General features: G+C 44.0%; 7 protein-coding genes across 7 annotated transcripts; 3 read left to right on the forward strand and 4 right to left on the reverse strand.

The window, feature by feature from the left end:
* Positions 1-871: 871 nt before the first annotated feature.
* AOL_s00109g101 (uncharacterized protein) lies at positions 872-1,857 on the reverse strand (the record flags this gene model as incomplete). Its single annotated transcript, XM_011126582.1, has 2 exons — positions 872-1,255; positions 1,330-1,857. 2 exons carry the CDS (start codon positions 1,855-1,857, stop codon positions 872-874), a joined length of 912 nt encoding a protein of 303 aa, XP_011124884.1.
* Positions 1,858-2,415: 558 nt separating this feature from the next.
* Positions 2,416-4,813, forward strand: AOL_s00109g102 (uncharacterized protein; the record flags this gene model as incomplete). The annotated part of the gene is made up of 2 exons (XM_011126583.1): positions 2,416-3,110; positions 4,543-4,813. The coding sequence occupies 2 exons, from the start codon at positions 2,416-2,418 to the stop codon at positions 4,811-4,813; spliced, it is 966 nt and encodes a 321-aa protein (XP_011124885.1).
* Positions 4,814-5,242: 429 nt separating this feature from the next.
* Positions 5,243-5,773, reverse strand: AOL_s00109g103 (uncharacterized protein; the record flags this gene model as incomplete). Its single annotated transcript, XM_011126584.1, has 1 exon — positions 5,243-5,773. The coding sequence occupies one exon, from the start codon at positions 5,771-5,773 to the stop codon at positions 5,243-5,245; it is 531 nt and encodes a 176-aa protein (XP_011124886.1).
* A 2,147-nt stretch (positions 5,774-7,920) lies between these two features.
* On the reverse strand, positions 7,921-8,514 carry AOL_s00109g104 (uncharacterized protein; the record flags this gene model as incomplete). The annotated part of the gene is made up of 1 exon (XM_011126585.1): positions 7,921-8,514. One exon carries the CDS (start codon positions 8,512-8,514, stop codon positions 7,921-7,923), a length of 594 nt encoding a protein of 197 aa, XP_011124887.1.
* A 1,778-nt stretch (positions 8,515-10,292) lies between these two features.
* Positions 10,293-13,622, forward strand: AOL_s00109g105 (uncharacterized protein; the record flags this gene model as incomplete). Its single annotated transcript, XM_011126586.1, has 7 exons — positions 10,293-11,315; positions 11,378-11,881; positions 11,933-12,062; positions 12,116-12,307; positions 12,366-12,721; positions 12,778-13,029; positions 13,086-13,622. 7 exons carry the CDS (start codon positions 10,293-10,295, stop codon positions 13,620-13,622), a joined length of 2,994 nt encoding a protein of 997 aa, XP_011124888.1.
* Positions 13,623-13,953: 331 nt separating this feature from the next.
* On the reverse strand, positions 13,954-14,621 carry AOL_s00109g106 (uncharacterized protein; the record flags this gene model as incomplete). The annotated part of the gene is made up of 2 exons (XM_011126587.1): positions 13,954-14,100; positions 14,178-14,621. 2 exons carry the CDS (start codon positions 14,619-14,621, stop codon positions 13,954-13,956), a joined length of 591 nt encoding a protein of 196 aa, XP_011124889.1.
* An 819-nt stretch (positions 14,622-15,440) lies between these two features.
* On the forward strand, positions 15,441-17,165 carry AOL_s00109g107 (uncharacterized protein; the record flags this gene model as incomplete). Its single annotated transcript, XM_011126588.1, has 2 exons — positions 15,441-16,059; positions 16,132-17,165. The coding sequence occupies 2 exons, from the start codon at positions 15,441-15,443 to the stop codon at positions 17,163-17,165; spliced, it is 1,653 nt and encodes a 550-aa protein (XP_011124890.1).
* Positions 17,166-17,933: the final 768 nt, after the last annotated feature.

A 17,933-nucleotide genomic window follows, 5' to 3' on the forward strand; every position in this document is an offset into this window, starting at 1 on the left:
GGGCGGCCAATGGGGGAAGCCACAGGCGGGGCGGGCTACCTGTAGACGACCCGTTGGAATAACGGGAATTGGTTCAATTGTTCGGGTAAGTACCTCAGATCTACACATTTTTATGGCATTGGTTTATTGGGGGTTTAATTGGGGCTGGAGCCGGCGCCGGAACCGTAGAAACAGGTAATGTAATGCAATGAATATTACATCGATGTGTCACATTTCGAATTCGAGTTGCATTGCATTCTATAGCGGCTGTTACGTGTAAATGCGGCCCAATGGCCAATCTCGGAGGGAATTGAGCAATTGAGGGTATTAATGTTTTCTGGGCGAAAATCTGACGCCCAAAACTGCCTTCTAAACATTTTATACACCGTGTTTGTCACAGTGCATCTCAGAACCCAACGATATTAATAGCACTAGTAATCGGAACCTCATCAACCGAGTTCTAGTAAATATTGAGGGTGTAAATATAAGTATACAACCAATTGGTTCCTAGTAGCTACTTAAGTAGTTATTTAAGTCGGTACCTAGCTAAGTCCCTACGCTCATCACTATAATACCGGACAGGCGCTTCCAATTAATTACCTAAGTACTTAGGTATACGTATCGCTTAAGTACCTGGCCAAGCTTCGATCAATCATGATAAAATGACGCCGAACGCCATTGATACCTCCGGTATGGAGCGCAAGGTCCATATATGCATAAGCAGCAAATAGTACGACATTCTAGCTATATTCTCTTAGTATAAATTTAATTTTGAGACCAAATTCGACACAGTATATAGATTCCGAAGGTAATGATAACGTTGAGAACGTTCGAACATGAATCGAACATGAAACAACACCTGCTCGTTATATCGCGTATATCGATCATCCTTTTAAGCTTCCCCGGAGAAAAACGCCGGCCATAACTTTTTATTCAGTTTTCCAAAGCTCACCTCCTCCAATATTGGATACCATACCGTTTTCCTTCCCACCAATCTGTTCCTCCTCCATTTAATTCCGTATGTGAATTCATCCGGGTTATGATCAGCATTGCCCCCAAGACAGATATATTTCAGGTTTGGTCTATTCGGTCTGATCCCGATTACGTTCCGCAAGAAGTTTGCCAATACAAATTCCATTCTGGGGTATCGCCACCTCCCATCACATCCCATGGACCATACCACGGATGGCCAAACTTCTGGCACCAAGTACAAAGTCTCAAGATTATCCAACGGAAGGCCGTCGAAATCCCCCCCAACTATGCAATCGTCGCCGTCCTATAGCATATCAGAATTTATATGGGGTTAATCCTTATTCTCTTGATGGGAGGGGGTTGTAAAATGATACCTACACGAATCTCGACATCTACTGGCATGGATAATTCTTTCAGGTTGCAGGCCTCAAGAATCGGCTTGATAAAAGAGAAATCATCTCCCCCGATCACAATACTCGCTTCATCTGCACTAGGGCCAGTACGCTCGAGTATGCCGAAGTGTCGAAGCGTAGAAGAATGTTTCAATATCAGTTCATTACTTATTGGATATCGGTATTCCGAAAATTCACCGTGGGTGAAATCCACGAGCAGGCAAAGTGTCTCTAATCCAGGTTCAAGAAGTTCGAGAAATATTCTGAGAGATGGAAGGTCCTCTTCACTGGCAACAATGATGAGATGATAGAGGCGAGGTTTGGAATGAAGGGAGCCGAGCAGGGCAACGAACGAATCCCATTCTTGGCAATAATTGAAGTAGGCGTCTTGAATTTGTCCCTGAACAAGTAGTTGTGCTTCATCGATGCCGAGACAATGATTATCGAGAGAAAGGGTGTGAGGCTTGTGAGAATCCGACTCCTGATCAGAAGACCCGAGGTCACTAGAACTCATCTTTCGACTTTAGGTTTTCCTTTTCCTTTTTTCCTTCTTTTTTTTTCTGGAGAATTACTTGTGTATACTCAAGCTTATTATTATTTCGTGGCTCGAGTTAATTCGCGCGTTGCTCGGGATTTTATAGTAACATGAAGGCATTGCATTGGTCAATACTGCATACTTTAACGGCCTCGGCGTTAAGTACTATACTGTACGTTATATATCCGCGTCTAAACGGGGATTATCCAAGAAGTGCACTATGTGAGTAGTGTCTTATATAAGACTTGCAGTACTTAAGTAGTCATACTTGGACATAGGTAGTAGTGAACGCTTGCCAGATTACTTCCTGGGTAGTCTGGGGGACGCTACAGCTCCACTTGTGGATGAACCACGGCCTAAAATCTCCATAACAAACTTAGCCCAGCACAGGTCACTTATCTCGTCGTTCTAGAAAGAAAAAAAGAAAAGCGATAGTTCAAATTGAAGGACAGTAGGTATATAAGAGACATTAACCCTCAGTCCACCCGTCTCCCAATTCTCGCACAAGCTAGGTTATACTGGGGCGACGATCTTGCAATGGCACATACTCCTTCTATCCAACTCCCCGTCGAGACTCTTTCACAAATATTTTCCTATCTTAGTTTTGCCGACCAATTGATAGCGAGCTTGACTTGCCACCTCTGGCAGGATATCATCTTCAATAGCAAACTCCTCCGCAGACGACGTTACCACCCAGAAGGTCAAAAAGATGGTTACAAGCTGTATGTTCAACCCGAGCAAGTTGAATACCACCATCGCATACACATGCTCTTCGACAGAGAGTCCTCATTGTTACTTACAATCCATCAAGGCAAATTGGAGCATATCATCGCGTCATGTAACTATCAATCCATAGATATTATTAGCTCTCCGGTTTTGGACGAGCCGATGATGGTGCCTCTAGATATTGATGAGAGTCTACCCCCGGATGAGGATGACAATAGTGATAATGAGTTACATAAGAAGGAGCACTGTTATTGCGACCCCTGTATGGAATTAACAGGCAAGGATGGTCGGATGACATTTGAGATTTACTACATCACGTTCCCAGATAAAGATACGTCTTCATCGAAACATGATTCCTACGGCTCGAAGGACAAGAAAATAACGCCACATGAAACTATCAGGGATGTGGTTAATTTGATCGCTCAGGAAGGAATTTTCGTGTTTAAGAGGCATCAGGAAAATAACTGCAATGGAGAAGTTGATGGGCCTTTCTATATGAAGATGAGGTTCAACTGTAGATGATCGATCGATGTAAGGGTATGTAAACCCGCGGCTGCCCTATCGGCCGTTCTCGGCAAATAAGACATTTTCATAATCCTGAAAGGGAAATCCAAGAAAGGTTTAGGTCGGGAGGATATTTAATATTCCAAAATCACATTATATAATATTATATGTATACAATAGTTACTGTGCCTAGCTAGGTAGCCGATATATATCGCGAATTCTCTGTCGGGATATATAATATATGGGGGGATGTCAGATTTAGATATAAAACCTTCCCCAGATCTTTAAGGGTCGACTGTATAGCGTCCCAAATGTATCAGAAGCTTTTATATATATGTTAAACGAAAGAACAGGTATACTTAATTAGCCGGACTATAGGCTGGTCTATAGGCGGGTAGGTTGGCCAACTACCTAATTTTCTATAAGCCGTCTTAATTAGCCTGTAAATTATTGGTTTGTAAGCCACCAGTTTATAAGTTACTACCTGCCTAGGTACCTAGTTTGTAAATCAGTAGTCTGTAAAGTAGCTTGCGAATAAACAGTCTATAAACAAACAGTTTGTAAATATCAATCTGTGGGTCAGGTCCTGGAATGCATAAATGGCTAATGAAGTTTGGCCCAAAATAGGTTAGACGGTTATATAATTATATGTGGTTGACGGGCCTATTTTTTCTGCCTGACATATACATAAAAACATTTGACGCATTTGGGACGCTATAAACACACGTTTCAATTTATAGCAAGGTGGAAGGTATGGTATATACTTCCAAACGCAGTACAACAGTATAGTATATGCGAGTACAATGTTGGAGATTATTCCAGAAAAGCTTCGATTTAATTAACGCTCTATAGATGCAACAGTCCCACTTTATATGTAATACGCCCAAACAAGACTACGTATGGATATGATGTGAATCGAAGTGCGGACCGTGTCTGAAAATTAATACGAGACTAAGGCCGGGTAGCCCGCAGACCCTTACTGGGCTAGAAAAACCAAATGCAAGGAACTGGTGTACAGATTGATCAATTCACTCGACTACAATCTTTGGGTTCTTGCTCTTTTAATCATTACATCAACAGCAACTGATGTGAAGCCTATATGCGTAAATTTAGTTGATTGGTACTTAAGCGTTTGGGGAATATTTCCACTATTGTTTGACATTCTGAGTATTTTATATGACAGGACTAGACTTTCATCGCATTTAACATTGCAAATTTCCTAATAAATCCAAATCTCTCTCGTTCTGTAGCAAAATTTGTAGCACTGAGCTAAAAATTCTGTGGTGTTTGTAATGCTCGAAAACCTGTACTTGTTCCATTTCAAATTTGTGGTTCTGTAGACGAAGCCTTTCAAGAGACTTCGTAACATACCTATTCTTTCAATATTCTAATTTCAATTCCGGCTTAACATCCTGCTTTTGGATGTTCTGGTAGGCTTAGTAAGGATAAAGATAATGATAAGGACGAGGATAAGGATAAGGATAAGGATAAGGATAAGGGTAAGAATAGAGATAGCCAGTTTGATCATGCAATTGAGGGTAGGAATAAAGGTAGCTGGTTTGAGGATGAGATTGATGATGAGGACAATCGACGCAACCACGATGATGAAGAAGAAGATGATGATGACGATGATGATGAGAAGGATGAGAATGAAGGTGAGAGACCGAGATGGAAGGCTCTCTCTATCTTGGGTTTTCGGTCCTAGCTGTCGGAGTTGGATATGAGACAAATTTTTGGGGCTCATTTAGTGGGTAGTCACTCTTCGGGTCGGACGAGGTACACTGATCTATACTAGTTTCAACAAAAAGGTACGTGGGTCAGTCTACAAATCCAGGATCCTAAGATGTCGTATTGATTAAACCAAACTTACTTTCACTTGACCAACTTGCTTTTCACTCATCATTTTGAATCCATCGGGGAGGTCGTCCCTAACCCCCAACCTTTCCGCATAAGATAGGAACTTATCCCAAAACTCTTGAACTTCTGATCTTTTGCCGTTTTTGACTGCCCTGTAGGCGGTCTGCTTGTGGAGAAGGTACCAAGTCAACCAAATTGGTTAGTTACCTATTATATACTTAACTCGGAGGTACTTTGAAACTAAAACACCAATATTATTCAAGGATACCTACCTCTTCTAAAGCCAACATGATGAAGACAACCACGAAATGTTATCCAACTGATGGTCCTGTTTGGCCCTCGCATGCCTCCCTCCTCGGAACTCAATAGTGCCAGTGCGAGGATTTGCCAAAGGTTGGAAGTTCCACAAAAAATATCTCGATTCGGTCGATTCGCCTTGCATATAGTCAATCAAAGACTCTGTTGATGATAATTTCCTGGTATCTTTCGCAATAGCGGCCATGTCCCCATTTTCGAATGGGAGCGACATCTTTGGGGATACCTTACTATTCCGTTGGCAGTACCTATGGTCGCGTCGCTCTTCCGGCATGAAGGATATTATATATGGATCGTAGTAGCAACATGCGAAGGCGATGGTCTTTGCTTGTTTGAGGGTGAATTTATCTCTCCAGGGTGCAACATGAATATGTGATCCGCAACTCCTGTTTTTCTTTACTTCGAACATCGTTTTCATAATAGACCGGGACTTCTTCTTTTCCACTCTCCATTCACCTGCATTGAAGTTCCTAACGGGGGATACGGACTCCATGGAGACTATATCATAAAATCAGTACAAGCGAACCATTAAAATACACCATCATGCATCCCGCATGAGGCCGACGACTCCAATCTACCTAGCTATAGATATCTAAGGATAATTGGCAAGCAGAATTTAGAACTTTACGTACCGGGATCAGACTGAGAACATCTTATTGAACTACCATTCGTGATCCACCATTTGTGATCGTAGTCGGGTGGGTACTTGATCGTACCTGTGGCTACGGCTACCGGTAAATTATTGTTGGATAGCAGCACTACAAAACGGTGTTTATAATCATCACCAGATCTGCAGAAGGTACTTTCGGCCGGATTTCCGATTCAATTTCAATACCAAAGCCGGCCTAGGTTAATGGCTGTAGACATGATTATAAATCTCTTTAGTCGATATACTCAAGATCTTAAGACAAGTGTACGTATTTATCAAAATAAACTAAGGATCCTAGGAGTGGATAATCTGATATAATTTCGAGAAATTGAATCGACGGTCCTCTGTTTAAATCTGGGGGCATGATCATATTAATAGGAAGAAGGCGATTCACAAAACTAGATTTTCCTGCGGTCCGCAGAAGTAGGCCGGTTGTACCTGCATGCTGGAGCCACGCTAAGAATTACAAGGAGCCGGCCAAGATACAAGTTTATATAATTATTGAATTTATTGACCCATCGCCGGTTTAAACGTTTAACTACTGACGAGGTATATACCTAATTCTTGTTCTGAAATCTCGGGGTCGGGTAAACTGGAATATATACTACCCGTGTACGCGTGTACACTAGAACATGCATAGAAGAAGCAGGATTAGAAGAGTGGATACTATCAGGCCGGCCTCTTCGTAGGTCTGCATATCTTAATAAATATCTAAGTAGGTAAGAAAGTACTAGGTATCTACCTAGGTATCTAGATATCTTAATCATCTTCCTTTGAAGAAACTATAAAGTACTTCCATCACCAAATTAAAGCTATCTATATGCCTATTAAAAGTTCACAGCGTCTTCAACACCAGTACTCCTCCTCATGAGCTCAAGTACATATTGGTCCTAAGTGAAAGTAACCTAGACAATATTTACGCGGGCTATCTCCTTCTCTATGACTACTAAGTGAAATTAAGATGCTCCTGGGCCTGTTGCTCTATATCTGTTGCATTGCGAATATATTGTATGCTTGATCATGATCAAGCGCGCGATATCGACACTATGAATTATACTGCAGCTCAACTGAGGCTAGCAGTGAAGTAGTCTCGTTCCCAGTTACAATGTCCTTTTTAGTGTGCATTGTTGCATGTTGCAAGGCGGCTAACTACGTATACTTAGTAGTCTTCTGCAACCAATAAACGCCTTCCATTCTTCTAGAGTCCATGGTCATGTTCATGATATCAGCTGATATCAGGATGCGCGTACGGGCAGATTTTAAGTCTCAAGGCTCTATAAAATCTAGGCCGTGGCTGCCTGATTTGGAAAACCTTTCTCCGTACTATAGCTATAGTATTAGTGGGGAATCGATGCTATTTGCTGAAAAATATATCAATAACTAGTTAACTACAACTGCGCCGAGTCTTGAGGCTTCGAGGCTAGAATCTTGGTTGCGAGGCTGGCTAGAATCGATAAATAAGAAAAACCAATTATGCATCTGCCTCTATGTATGCACCTTTCGAATTTGGAACATCAACATACCGCAACGAAATTTGAACCCCCATGCACATTCCCAGAGCCTCGGGCATAAATTTTAGATTTTCCAGCACCCTTTTCGTTCATGAGACCATTGGGACTATTTACTGAGGGGTATAAACACAAAATAGTAACAACATGCAACATGACGCAGGATTTTTACCTGATCCAAATTACGATCAGTGTTCGAAGTGCAAGTTATTTGAGAATACTCGTAGATACAAAGTGTTCCGAAAAGAAAGAAACATGTACATGACGCCTGTCGTATGCATATACACCATATCTAAACAGAACTGTTTGCTGTTAATCCTGACGAGGCTCTGAATTTTCTATCGTGCACACCAACGGGGCTTCTTGATCTTGATCCCGACTAGGCTCTGAATAATGTGTAAATTCCTCATGTGGTCTCGGGCCTCAGGGTTGCCTTGATTCTTTTCGATTTCCCGGGCTTCTGTGTAGCCTTGACCCCTTGTGTCATTTTCTATTCATGGAAGAAACCGGAGACGTGACCCTATCCGCTCTAACCCCCTTCCCGATCTTTAGAACTGGTCGAACTTCGCTGTCAACATAGTCGGATGAAACCCCTAGCCGTAAGGCCTGTTGAAGTCCTTGTTCCATGCGGATAATATACTCATCCCAAGGAGGGCCGGGAGTGACGTATCTAGTGCTCAAGTAAACCATCGCGAGGACTTCTTCGCCTTCTCTACTCTGATCCCGTTGTTGATTCTGATTAATCGGAGTAGGTTCTTGGATCAGATCTGTCACCGTTCTCCCTAAAAGTGCCGCTTGCGCCGGGAAAAACTCAACATTTTTCCCCTCTTTAACATACGCATTCGGTACTCCCTCAGCACGATCCAGCCGGGCTTCGTCTTCGGGGTTAAGACGGTAGCAGAGACCTTCAACGAATAGTCCAGGTCGCTCCACTACATTAGCATAACCGCGCTCGTTGATCTGAAACTGGTATCCTTGAAGTCGGGCACGGCCGACATAGCGACTCTGGGGGCAACGTCTGGCCATCTGCTCGAAAGAGAGGTTGCTGCCATATGCGAAGTATAGTGTCTCTCCCATGTGTATCTGATATGTGGGGTCGTTAGAGTGAAAAAAAAGGGTGGAATAGACCGGCAATTTGCGAACCTGTGGTAAAAAAGCCAATGGTTAGGTATACGTCAATGAAGCTGATCAGAAGTGGTCAGGCCGGTCTATAGCTGCCAGTCAATGTAGTAATACCTAGCCACTAGCTATTGGTGGCGAGCCGTAGCATTAATATTAATCCTGGTTTACGAGATAAGTAGCGAGTGCTTAAATACCGGCTCGATAAGTAAGAGGCATTGACATATTACTTCTTACCTACTTAAGTACCTAATTACCTACCGACTATACTAACTAGTACGTACCTAAGCAGGTCGGGTATGTAAGTGGGTGTGTGCTTACTTGCCTAGTACAAACTGTTGCACAGGGAGCTCCACCAGACTAGTACTAATTTCCTACTTAGGCAGATAAACCAGTTAGTACTAGTAAGGAATTCTATGTGACAGAAACTTTATAGTCTGGGTCTTATAAATTTAAATTTATAACCAATACAATCCTCAATTTACAGGAGCTGTATACCCTGTGCTTAGCGGTTTCTTAGTCTTGAGGCGACTTAAGTACTTACTGAGGTACCTAGTTGGCTCGGTGTAGTACTAGTGTGCTTGTGGTTTCTACATCTGTAGTGCATCAATACAAGGCCTTTGATTTGATTCATGTTATCAAGCATTTTGGTAAGTTTTTATACATTTTTATATATTTTTCATTTTATTGTATTTTTTTTTTTTTTTCCGGATGCTTTTATATCTACTGGAAAACCTGGTCGGTGTCTCCGTTTAACGTGAAAGATGAAGGGCAGACTAGAGAACTAACTATAGCTAACAAGCGAATCGAACGTAATACTATTCCGGACTGGTTAAGTCTGGTGGCAGAGGATTTACTTGATAATACCTAGGTAAGTACCTAGGTACTTGCCTACCCATCCACTTAAATTAAGAAGTTAGTTATGTGGATGAGCTGCGGGATATATTACTTCACGGGTACTGCATTTCTTAACTCGGCCCGAGATTTGGACCCGTTCCATACCACCCGGGCCGACCGTACCATTGCCAAGCCCAGCCACCATTGCTGCAATCGAATCAAGATTGAGATCCAAGTCAACCTCCCTGCACGTCACCATCCATCCATCATTTCGTTTTCACAAGGCAAAAAGTGCACCTTGCCTGCCTATTTCCCATTCCAACTTTTGCACTTGCGCTTGTCAAGTCAGGAGAATGCTAGCCATTAGACCGTCTTCCTTGACTCTTCCACAACCTATTTCCTTCAACTACAATACTCCGACGACCCGATTCTAGAAGATCTTAAATACACGTCTTTTACTCTGTTTACCAAGGGGGCGTTGTTGGCGATACCCAAACCGTATGGCGGACTCAGATGACGATTCCCAGTTCTTTGCGGCGGAATCCCAAATTCAAGCCGGCTGCGAATTAGAATACGAAAACCCGACACTCCTAGATCCTTCTTCATATACGGCCCACCGGCTGGTACGAATTATTTTCATCTCTTCTTAGAAGCCGCTTTTTTTGCTATAAAACTAATGATCCAATTTTTAGCACCATGCAACCCCGGAACACCTCCACCTAACAACTCGGAGAATGCAAGTTTTCCTCTAGGTTAGCCATGTATACAAAAAATATGATCTAATAATTCCTTTTTGGTGTAGATTCATAGGACCGATACCAAAAGGCTGGCTGAATGCGCACAAGCAATCATGGTATACAAGGCACATTACTGGATACTACTCGAGAAAGGAGGCTGGGATGGTAGCAGAGGATAATGTTTCCAGGAAGCGACGGCTTACCTCCCTAGGATTTGGAACGAAACCGGACTTGACGCCACTCGCGGCAGAAGGAATGGCCTTAAATGGCGAATCATCACGAATGGGAGCATCTATGGGGGCATGTCTGGGCTCGGTAGTCGACCCAGGGGAGTCGCCATTGTCGCCAGGAACTGCAAGTCATGATCTAGGATTAGATATACCAATTGTGCGACGACGGTCATCTATACCGCCAGGCAGTAGTGGAAATCTAAGCGGCGATTCATTTCATACAGCGAGCGAATCCTTAACATCCCCAAAAGCCAGTCCATCTTCCGAAGAGTCAAATGAACAGTCTCCCAACGGTGGTCCGTCAAATGAACTCGATTTCTCGAAACGCGCGATTCCCGAGGCGTCGGCCGTGAAGTCGGATTTAAGCCAGTTATCAACTATGAAACCTACGGATACAAGCCAGGAACTTGATAGTACGGCCAATCTGGTAAGAACAAGAACCCAAACGCCGGACCCTACCAATTCACTCTCATCCCTCTTGCCCCATAATCGTCAGGGACAGAAAGAACCGAATAGTGCCGCGAAGCCCATCAAATCTGCATTAAAGCATTCGAAATCTACACCACTCTCAGCCCAAGTTGCAATTGCTGAGCCGAACCCACCTCCGAAGAAGACGAGGGATAAAGTTTCCACCGGGTTGGTGCGATTCCAAACAAACGATGATGTCCTAAGCAGGGACCAGGAACTACAAAGAAAACTCGCGCATGCGTCGAGAAGACGGTCGATACCGAAAGGGAGATCGCTGAGGAAATCAAGGGAAGGAGAAATTGTCAAGATGGCCACTATGCTTGTTCGAGTGGAAACAACATTGGCGGATTTATCTCCAGATTTTGATGAGAATGAGATGTCACATATCGAGACGAGGACCATCGAGAAGTGGAGGGAGTTCGTAGTTGTCTGCAGACAGACTGGAGAGGACGACGCCCCTCTCACATTGAAGATCCACAAGAGCAGGGTAATCATCTAGCACCCACGGCCACAGACCTTTTGGAGAGTCAGATTTGCTAACCCCTATAGACCATTCCGGCAATCGAACGTAAGAGAATAGCCAAGCATTCGACGAGGGAGATTCCTCTCAATCCAAGGGAGACGCATGTCAATCTATTCTCTTCCCTCGATAAGACTTTGTGTCTATGGCTTCCATTCAAACGTGGGACAATTATCTTCTTGATGCGACCAAGGGCAGCAGCCTCTTCTGTAGAATGGCACACCTTTTTGCGCAAGGCATTAGGATGGAATCGACCGGAAAATTTGATCGTGCATGTCCCCGACCTATCAATGAACCTAAGAATAATAGACCCTTTCGACGATACCCCGAAAAAGAACGTCGACGACGAGGCTATCTCACAGGAAATAAGGAAGAACAAGGACGACGGCACGGTTTCTAAGTACATCATGCGGACGTCACTTCAGCTACTCAGTCAAAATAAAGAATGGGATGAGGTTTTGCGGCTTTGGAAGCAAAATGATAGACTTGGGTTGGCATGGAGGCGGTATGACCGCCTTGAGTGGGTGCACGGGGTAGGTGTGACATCATGCATCTCTTTGACTTCTAGCTAACCCCCCTGTCAGATGAATGAAAAAAAGATGTATGGTTCGATGGCCATGCAGAAAACCCATGAGCTAGAATTGCGTCCAAAGATTCACTACCCTACCTCGATCGTGTCTGAAAATGGAAGTACCGTCCTCGAGCCGCCACCAGGTACGTAAATTTTCCGAGCCGGATGAAATGTCCGGAGCTAATTTCGGAAATAGTTGAGGGCTTCCTTCTCCGTTTGACTTCAGGAATGGGCAAAGAGCAACGGAAGCTTTTTTATAAGAGACTGTATTTCTATACCCATGACAACTTGTTGTACTTTTGCAAACCCGCAAGAGCTCTTCCCCCACCTCCTCCGAAACTCCCCCCTAAGCAGGGCGATAAGGTACCCGACTCGGATCATATAATAGGTAACACCACCCGATTCCCAGTTCGGCTTAATGCCTTCTAACCTGTCCTTTTAAATAGAAACAATCCCGTTAATATATGCCGTATCGCCTTATTCTATCGAGGACGGCGAAGTCGGTTGGATGAAGACTGGGAATGCCACGTTTCAGGAGCACAAAGATGAGGATGCATATAACGAAGCAGAACGAAAAGTGAACTCTGTGCTGAGGGCGGATGGGTTTGTCGACCTCCTGAAAATCGACCACGTCCGACCGTTTGGAACAGAAAATCTCCCACAAAGAGTCCCTACAGGAGGGGATGCCGATTTTCATCGGGATGTGCCAGATTCCGACCGGCCTGATGGACAAGTGAAGGCATTAGATGATGCAAGGACATTCGAGATTGTTCTAACTAGTGGCCTCATTATTAGACTCCAGGTATGATGATGATGATCCCCCTCCTAAGTTTTTAGATCTTTGCTAAACTTTGTTAGACCTTCGATCTGGAAACTCGAAACGAGTGGATGCACAGACTTGCGGATCTCATCATATACTGGAAGAAGCGGCGAGGTGCAGATGTGGCTATTCTTAAGGAGACCCGCCATGAAAATCTCGACCTTCTGCGCATCGATGAGGAAATGGAAGCTTATATTGGCCAATACGGGAAGAAGTGGGAAGTTCAGAATACCCGGTCTTCGCCGTTGGTATGGAACGTTTGCGGTATCTCTTCATGCCGTACACTTACTGTAAGTTTCAACAGGGCGGTTTTCTATGATAGCACCAATCCTAACACCCAATATAGTACAGCGGACATCTATATCAAAAACAAACCCGGCACGCAACATTTCAGAAATATCACGTAGTAGCCTGCCATGGAAAGCTTTTAATCTTTAATAATACTGTCCGAAAATATACTGGAGAACCCCTTGACTGCGTCCACCAACTCAAGCGGCAAGAAATTTCACTCCGAGATGCATATGTGTACAGCGGTATTGCAACGGAGAGTCAGCTGCTTTATCAGAACCAGACATTTGACAGCAATAATCCTGGGCGCCATGCTTTACCCCGCGTTTACGAAGATGGATGGATGGCTACAGACGAAGATGTCATGACCTGCTTTGTTGTTTGGCATGGTGCTAAGCATACATCGATTCGGTCGAAGGATGATGGAGGGAAGAGAGCTAAAGTTAAAAGAGTTACGGCTTTGGGATCCACTGGCAAGTCGATGGTATTCAAGGCACGGTCTCGCCAAGAAAGAGATCTTTGGGTTATAGCGATTGGCGTTGAAATTGAGCGGTTGCATTCAACAGATGAAATCATCGTTAAAGCGGCGAAGTAATCAGCACGATGGTTTCCCTTGCTTTTGCTTATTTTATCGATTAAATTAAGGAGTTATTATTCATAGACCGGAGTGTTATGATATGGGACATCGTTTCTGAGCATTTTTTATTTGAGCGATGGTTTTTTTTAGTGGACAAAACATTACTTGGCCTCTGTTTGCATGCTTCCGTCAGTTTGTAATAACATCACGGTGTCCATCTACAGCAGCGTACACACGCATACAAGGACGTCCTGCTTCTGATTCCCTTTGATCAATTATGAAAGTAATTACTTGTAATATTACCTCCTAACAGACTAGCTATAGATTAACGTGATCCGAAAATCCAAGCTCACCCACCAAAAACGGTCACGATTCTTCTTTCCGCGGGAATCACTCTCCGTTGTGCCGATAACGGCAGACTCTTTTCGACTGCCCCTTGTCTCGAGAACGGCCATACAATATGAGTAACCTTTGCTTGGATTAAATGCGCACTGATCTTTATTTTTCGACACAGTATCTGATATTAGCCTTACAGACCAAAAGCTTCAAGGTGTTTGATCCCGGTTTACATACTGCACCAAAATGATTACTATCATGGCTATGAATATCATCCCCTTCCACCCACACATGGTTTCGGGGCACCACAACTTCATCTACTGGGAAGGGTTTCTTCGTAAGAACAATATCACCTTCTAAACCCACGACCCGCTTAATAGCAGTGACTTCAGGGTTAACCGGCGACCTATAGACCACAACCTCTCCACGTTTCAAATCCTTCTTCGCGTTCCACTTTTTCAAGAGGATTAGATCTCGCATACCAGCATTAGAGTCTGGGAGGAAAGTTGGATACATGCTACGACCGGAGACCCATGAGACGTGGTAGACATTGTCGAAGAAGAATATAGCAACAGGAAGCCAGGATAGAACACCTATTGAGACCTTAACAGCCAGAGGGAGCTGAACGCCTTGGCGGAGCAGGGTGGCCCATCTCGAAGGGGATGGCGAAGGCGCTGCCATGCCATCGACTTTTAGTAGGTTTTGGCGGATGGGATGGCGGGTCGGGGAGTTCTCCGATTTGTTGCGTATGCGCAGAAACTCGGGTGTGGTTGAGGTTGGTCTGCCCGGACCAAAGGTAACACAAGAAAGTCTATCGGTGTGGTATTTTGAAACGCCAACGCATTTGTGGGACGCTGCAGGGGTCGTCAACTAGGACCGAACCCAGCTGGAGCCCGAATTAAAAGGAGAGAGCTCGAGAATCGAACTATATGTCTATATACATGGAGGATCGGCCAGTCAGCTGTGTAAGCTCCAGCTATTTCGGTTCTAGTAAACTTCTGTGCCACATTTTGCTAAGTATTGCCCCTTGAAAGTTGACTGTGATTGCACGTATGCACCTGCAGCTGGTTTGCAAGGGCACAGCGCTTAGCTAAAATTAGGCGCCTCCAAATCGTTAACACGGTACAGGAGTCGTGACCAACGGCATCTCCAACCTTACACTTCGGGCGGACCGAGGCCTAGCTAGACCTGTATATATTCTAGGCTGTGCCCGCATCTGCCGTGCTGTTCAGCGTTTGTTTCATTACTCTCACGACTCCCAAGCATTTTCTACATACAATTTGCGCCTGCGCTTCATTCACATTAGCTGGACGGTCGAATCCTAGATTCGATTCCTTCAGCGAAAAGTCTTTCAGCCTTGCGCGGGTCGCATTTTTTATGATATCACGATAATATCCTAGTATTTCCACTTTCGAATTTCCACTTTTAATTGAGTTAGCTCTATCGTCTTCTTATATATACTTTAATTTACCCGACGTCAGATTGGTTTCTATCTGAAAAATGGCAAATAATCCAAACGAACCCGCCAAATTTCCCATGCTGTCCCAAGATACCTTTGGTCCTTCGGGTCCCCCACCAGGCTATTCCAGACAACATGAGACCTACCATAAGTACTTATCAAAAGCTCGGGGGGCCTTTACAGATATCGTCCCCATATATATGAGGGAGCAATGGACAACCGGGCCTTACAACATAAACCGCCCATCATTGTACGCCGTGGATATTGGGGAATTCACGGAAGCGTCACGAAGCTTCACAGTCCGCGGACAAGGGCCAATGGACGACAAAAATAATGCAGAAGAATTTCTGACATCTGCTCCCGCTGGCACAAGGCTACGGATGTTGTTTTGTTTGCATCACCTCTCCCACACGGACGCAGCATCATTGCATACCATCGCTTCGTTCTACGATCTTAATCCAAGGTTTCTGCAAGAATACCGACTTCGGCATTCTTCTGTGAACTTTGACATTACCGATCTCCCTATTAGGGATACATGTCCCGAATACCTGCCGTCAGAAGCCCACTTTTCGCCAATACTTTTCGAGAGAGCAGTTTATACTCGTCCGAAAAAAATGATGATGTGTTTGGTTTCCAATCCCTCACAGTCCTTCAAAACGGGTAATTATACAATAACCGAAGTCATTTATACATATTCTTCAAGAAATTGCTAAGTTTGGTAATTATCTATAGTTCTTATTATGATTACCAAAGACTCAGACTCAGGCTTCTATCCGACTAACGTTGTAAACCGCGATATCATGAACCCCACGATTTACCTGCCCTCTGAGTCATACGATAAATGGAGGCAGCCTCAGAACGAAGCCGAGACCTGCTTCCTCCGATTATCACGGCAATCAAGCATAGAACTCGAAGCATGCGTATCGCAGCCAATTCTAACCATCCTCCCGCTCGTCAGAGGATATTGCTTGGAAACGTCCCAGGATGTCTGGCAAATCAGAGATCACATTACCTACTACGGACTCGGGGAAGCAGGCCTTGACAAGTCTCTTATGACGAGACAAAGCTCAGAAAGCCGCTGGGGCCACGAGAAGATGAATCCCTTTCAGGGGCTCCAAAAGGTCAACGGCGGCTTTACAAAAACACACCGCTCCCTAAGGGACCATCTTTCTTCTCCATGGCTCGACCGTACCAAACCTCACATGGAAATCGCCGACGTCGCTATTTCCGTTGCCATGGGAGATATGTACAGGGTTCAGGAAGAAATTATGGAACTACGAGAGAGACTTAAGGAGACCTCTGCATTGGTATCTGCCCAAGAATCCATCTACGAAGCCAGAAGATCCGTAGCACAGGCGGAAAGTGTTAACCAACTTACTCGCCTGGCCTTCATTTTCATCCCCCTGACCTTCGCAACCTCGATATTTGGGATGAACATAGGTGAATGGCAGGACAACGTCCCCCATCTAAAATGGTTCTTCGTTGTAGCTCTTTGCTGCACAGGCTTTTCCATTGTCTCTGCAATAGCGCTCACGAGACTTTCACCCCCCTTCAAAGCTTGGACGACTGCACATCACGGATTTTTACCCGCATTGTGGCACTTTTTTAGGGATAATTTCATAAGGGCACTTTTATTCGTCTTTATACACATTCCGACTCAAATAAGGGACTTTCAAAACCCAGAATTGAGGAGGATAAGGAGGGAACAGAAGAAACAGGCGAAAGAGCTAAAGAAAAAGAAAAAGGCAAAGGCCGACATGGTGTAAGATATACCAGTGCGAAAACTTCCTACACTCTCAGTGCGACTCCCTCAGGTGCGAATATTTTTTGAGATAGAAAAGGGTATTAAGGATTATATTATTGCGGCATTATAGGTTTAACCTGGACGGGGAAGCCTATCCAGGTTGGTCATCGGCGGGGCTTTGGATTTGCATGATTTGCGTCGGTGTGGCTTTGGTGGCTTTGATTTTGATCGAATTTTGACTGCCGTTTGAACGAGTCATTTTTGGGGGTTTATAATATATATATGTGCACGATGTAATGTAATGGGTTAATGTTTTATACAAACAGATGTCTGGACTAAAGCTTTTTGTATACTAATTATGCGCTAGCGGTATCGATTGATTTAACTATAATAAATAGATTTGCTTCCGATTAATTGAAGGTGAACCATTCGAATATTCAACTATGATCATATTTCGAAATTTCGGTGCTACCTTTTTTAAATTTAGATGGGTATGGACCTTCGCTATTATACGGCCTAAAGCTATGTATATGTATCGGATATAGTCCTTGCAAGTGACATTGCCCATGGTATGAAATCATGATATTTGAGCCGTATCATATATACTCAACTATGACAGCCTAATGACCATGGTCCAATTTTTGATCTGAATGCCAGCAGCCAAAATCTTTTCTCCGCGTATCTTACAGAATAATTTGAGCTCGCACGAAGTTAATTCCGTCAACCATAACATCATGCTTTTTTGGAGTAGCTGTCTGCAGCAGGACAACCATCGCTACATAGCTATATA

The sequence above is a fragment of the Orbilia oligospora genome, assembly GCF_000225545.1.
Source record: "Orbilia oligospora ATCC 24927 unplaced genomic scaffold scaffold00109, whole genome shotgun sequence".
Taxonomy (NCBI): Eukaryota; Fungi; Ascomycota; class Orbiliomycetes; order Orbiliales; family Orbiliaceae; genus Orbilia; species Orbilia oligospora.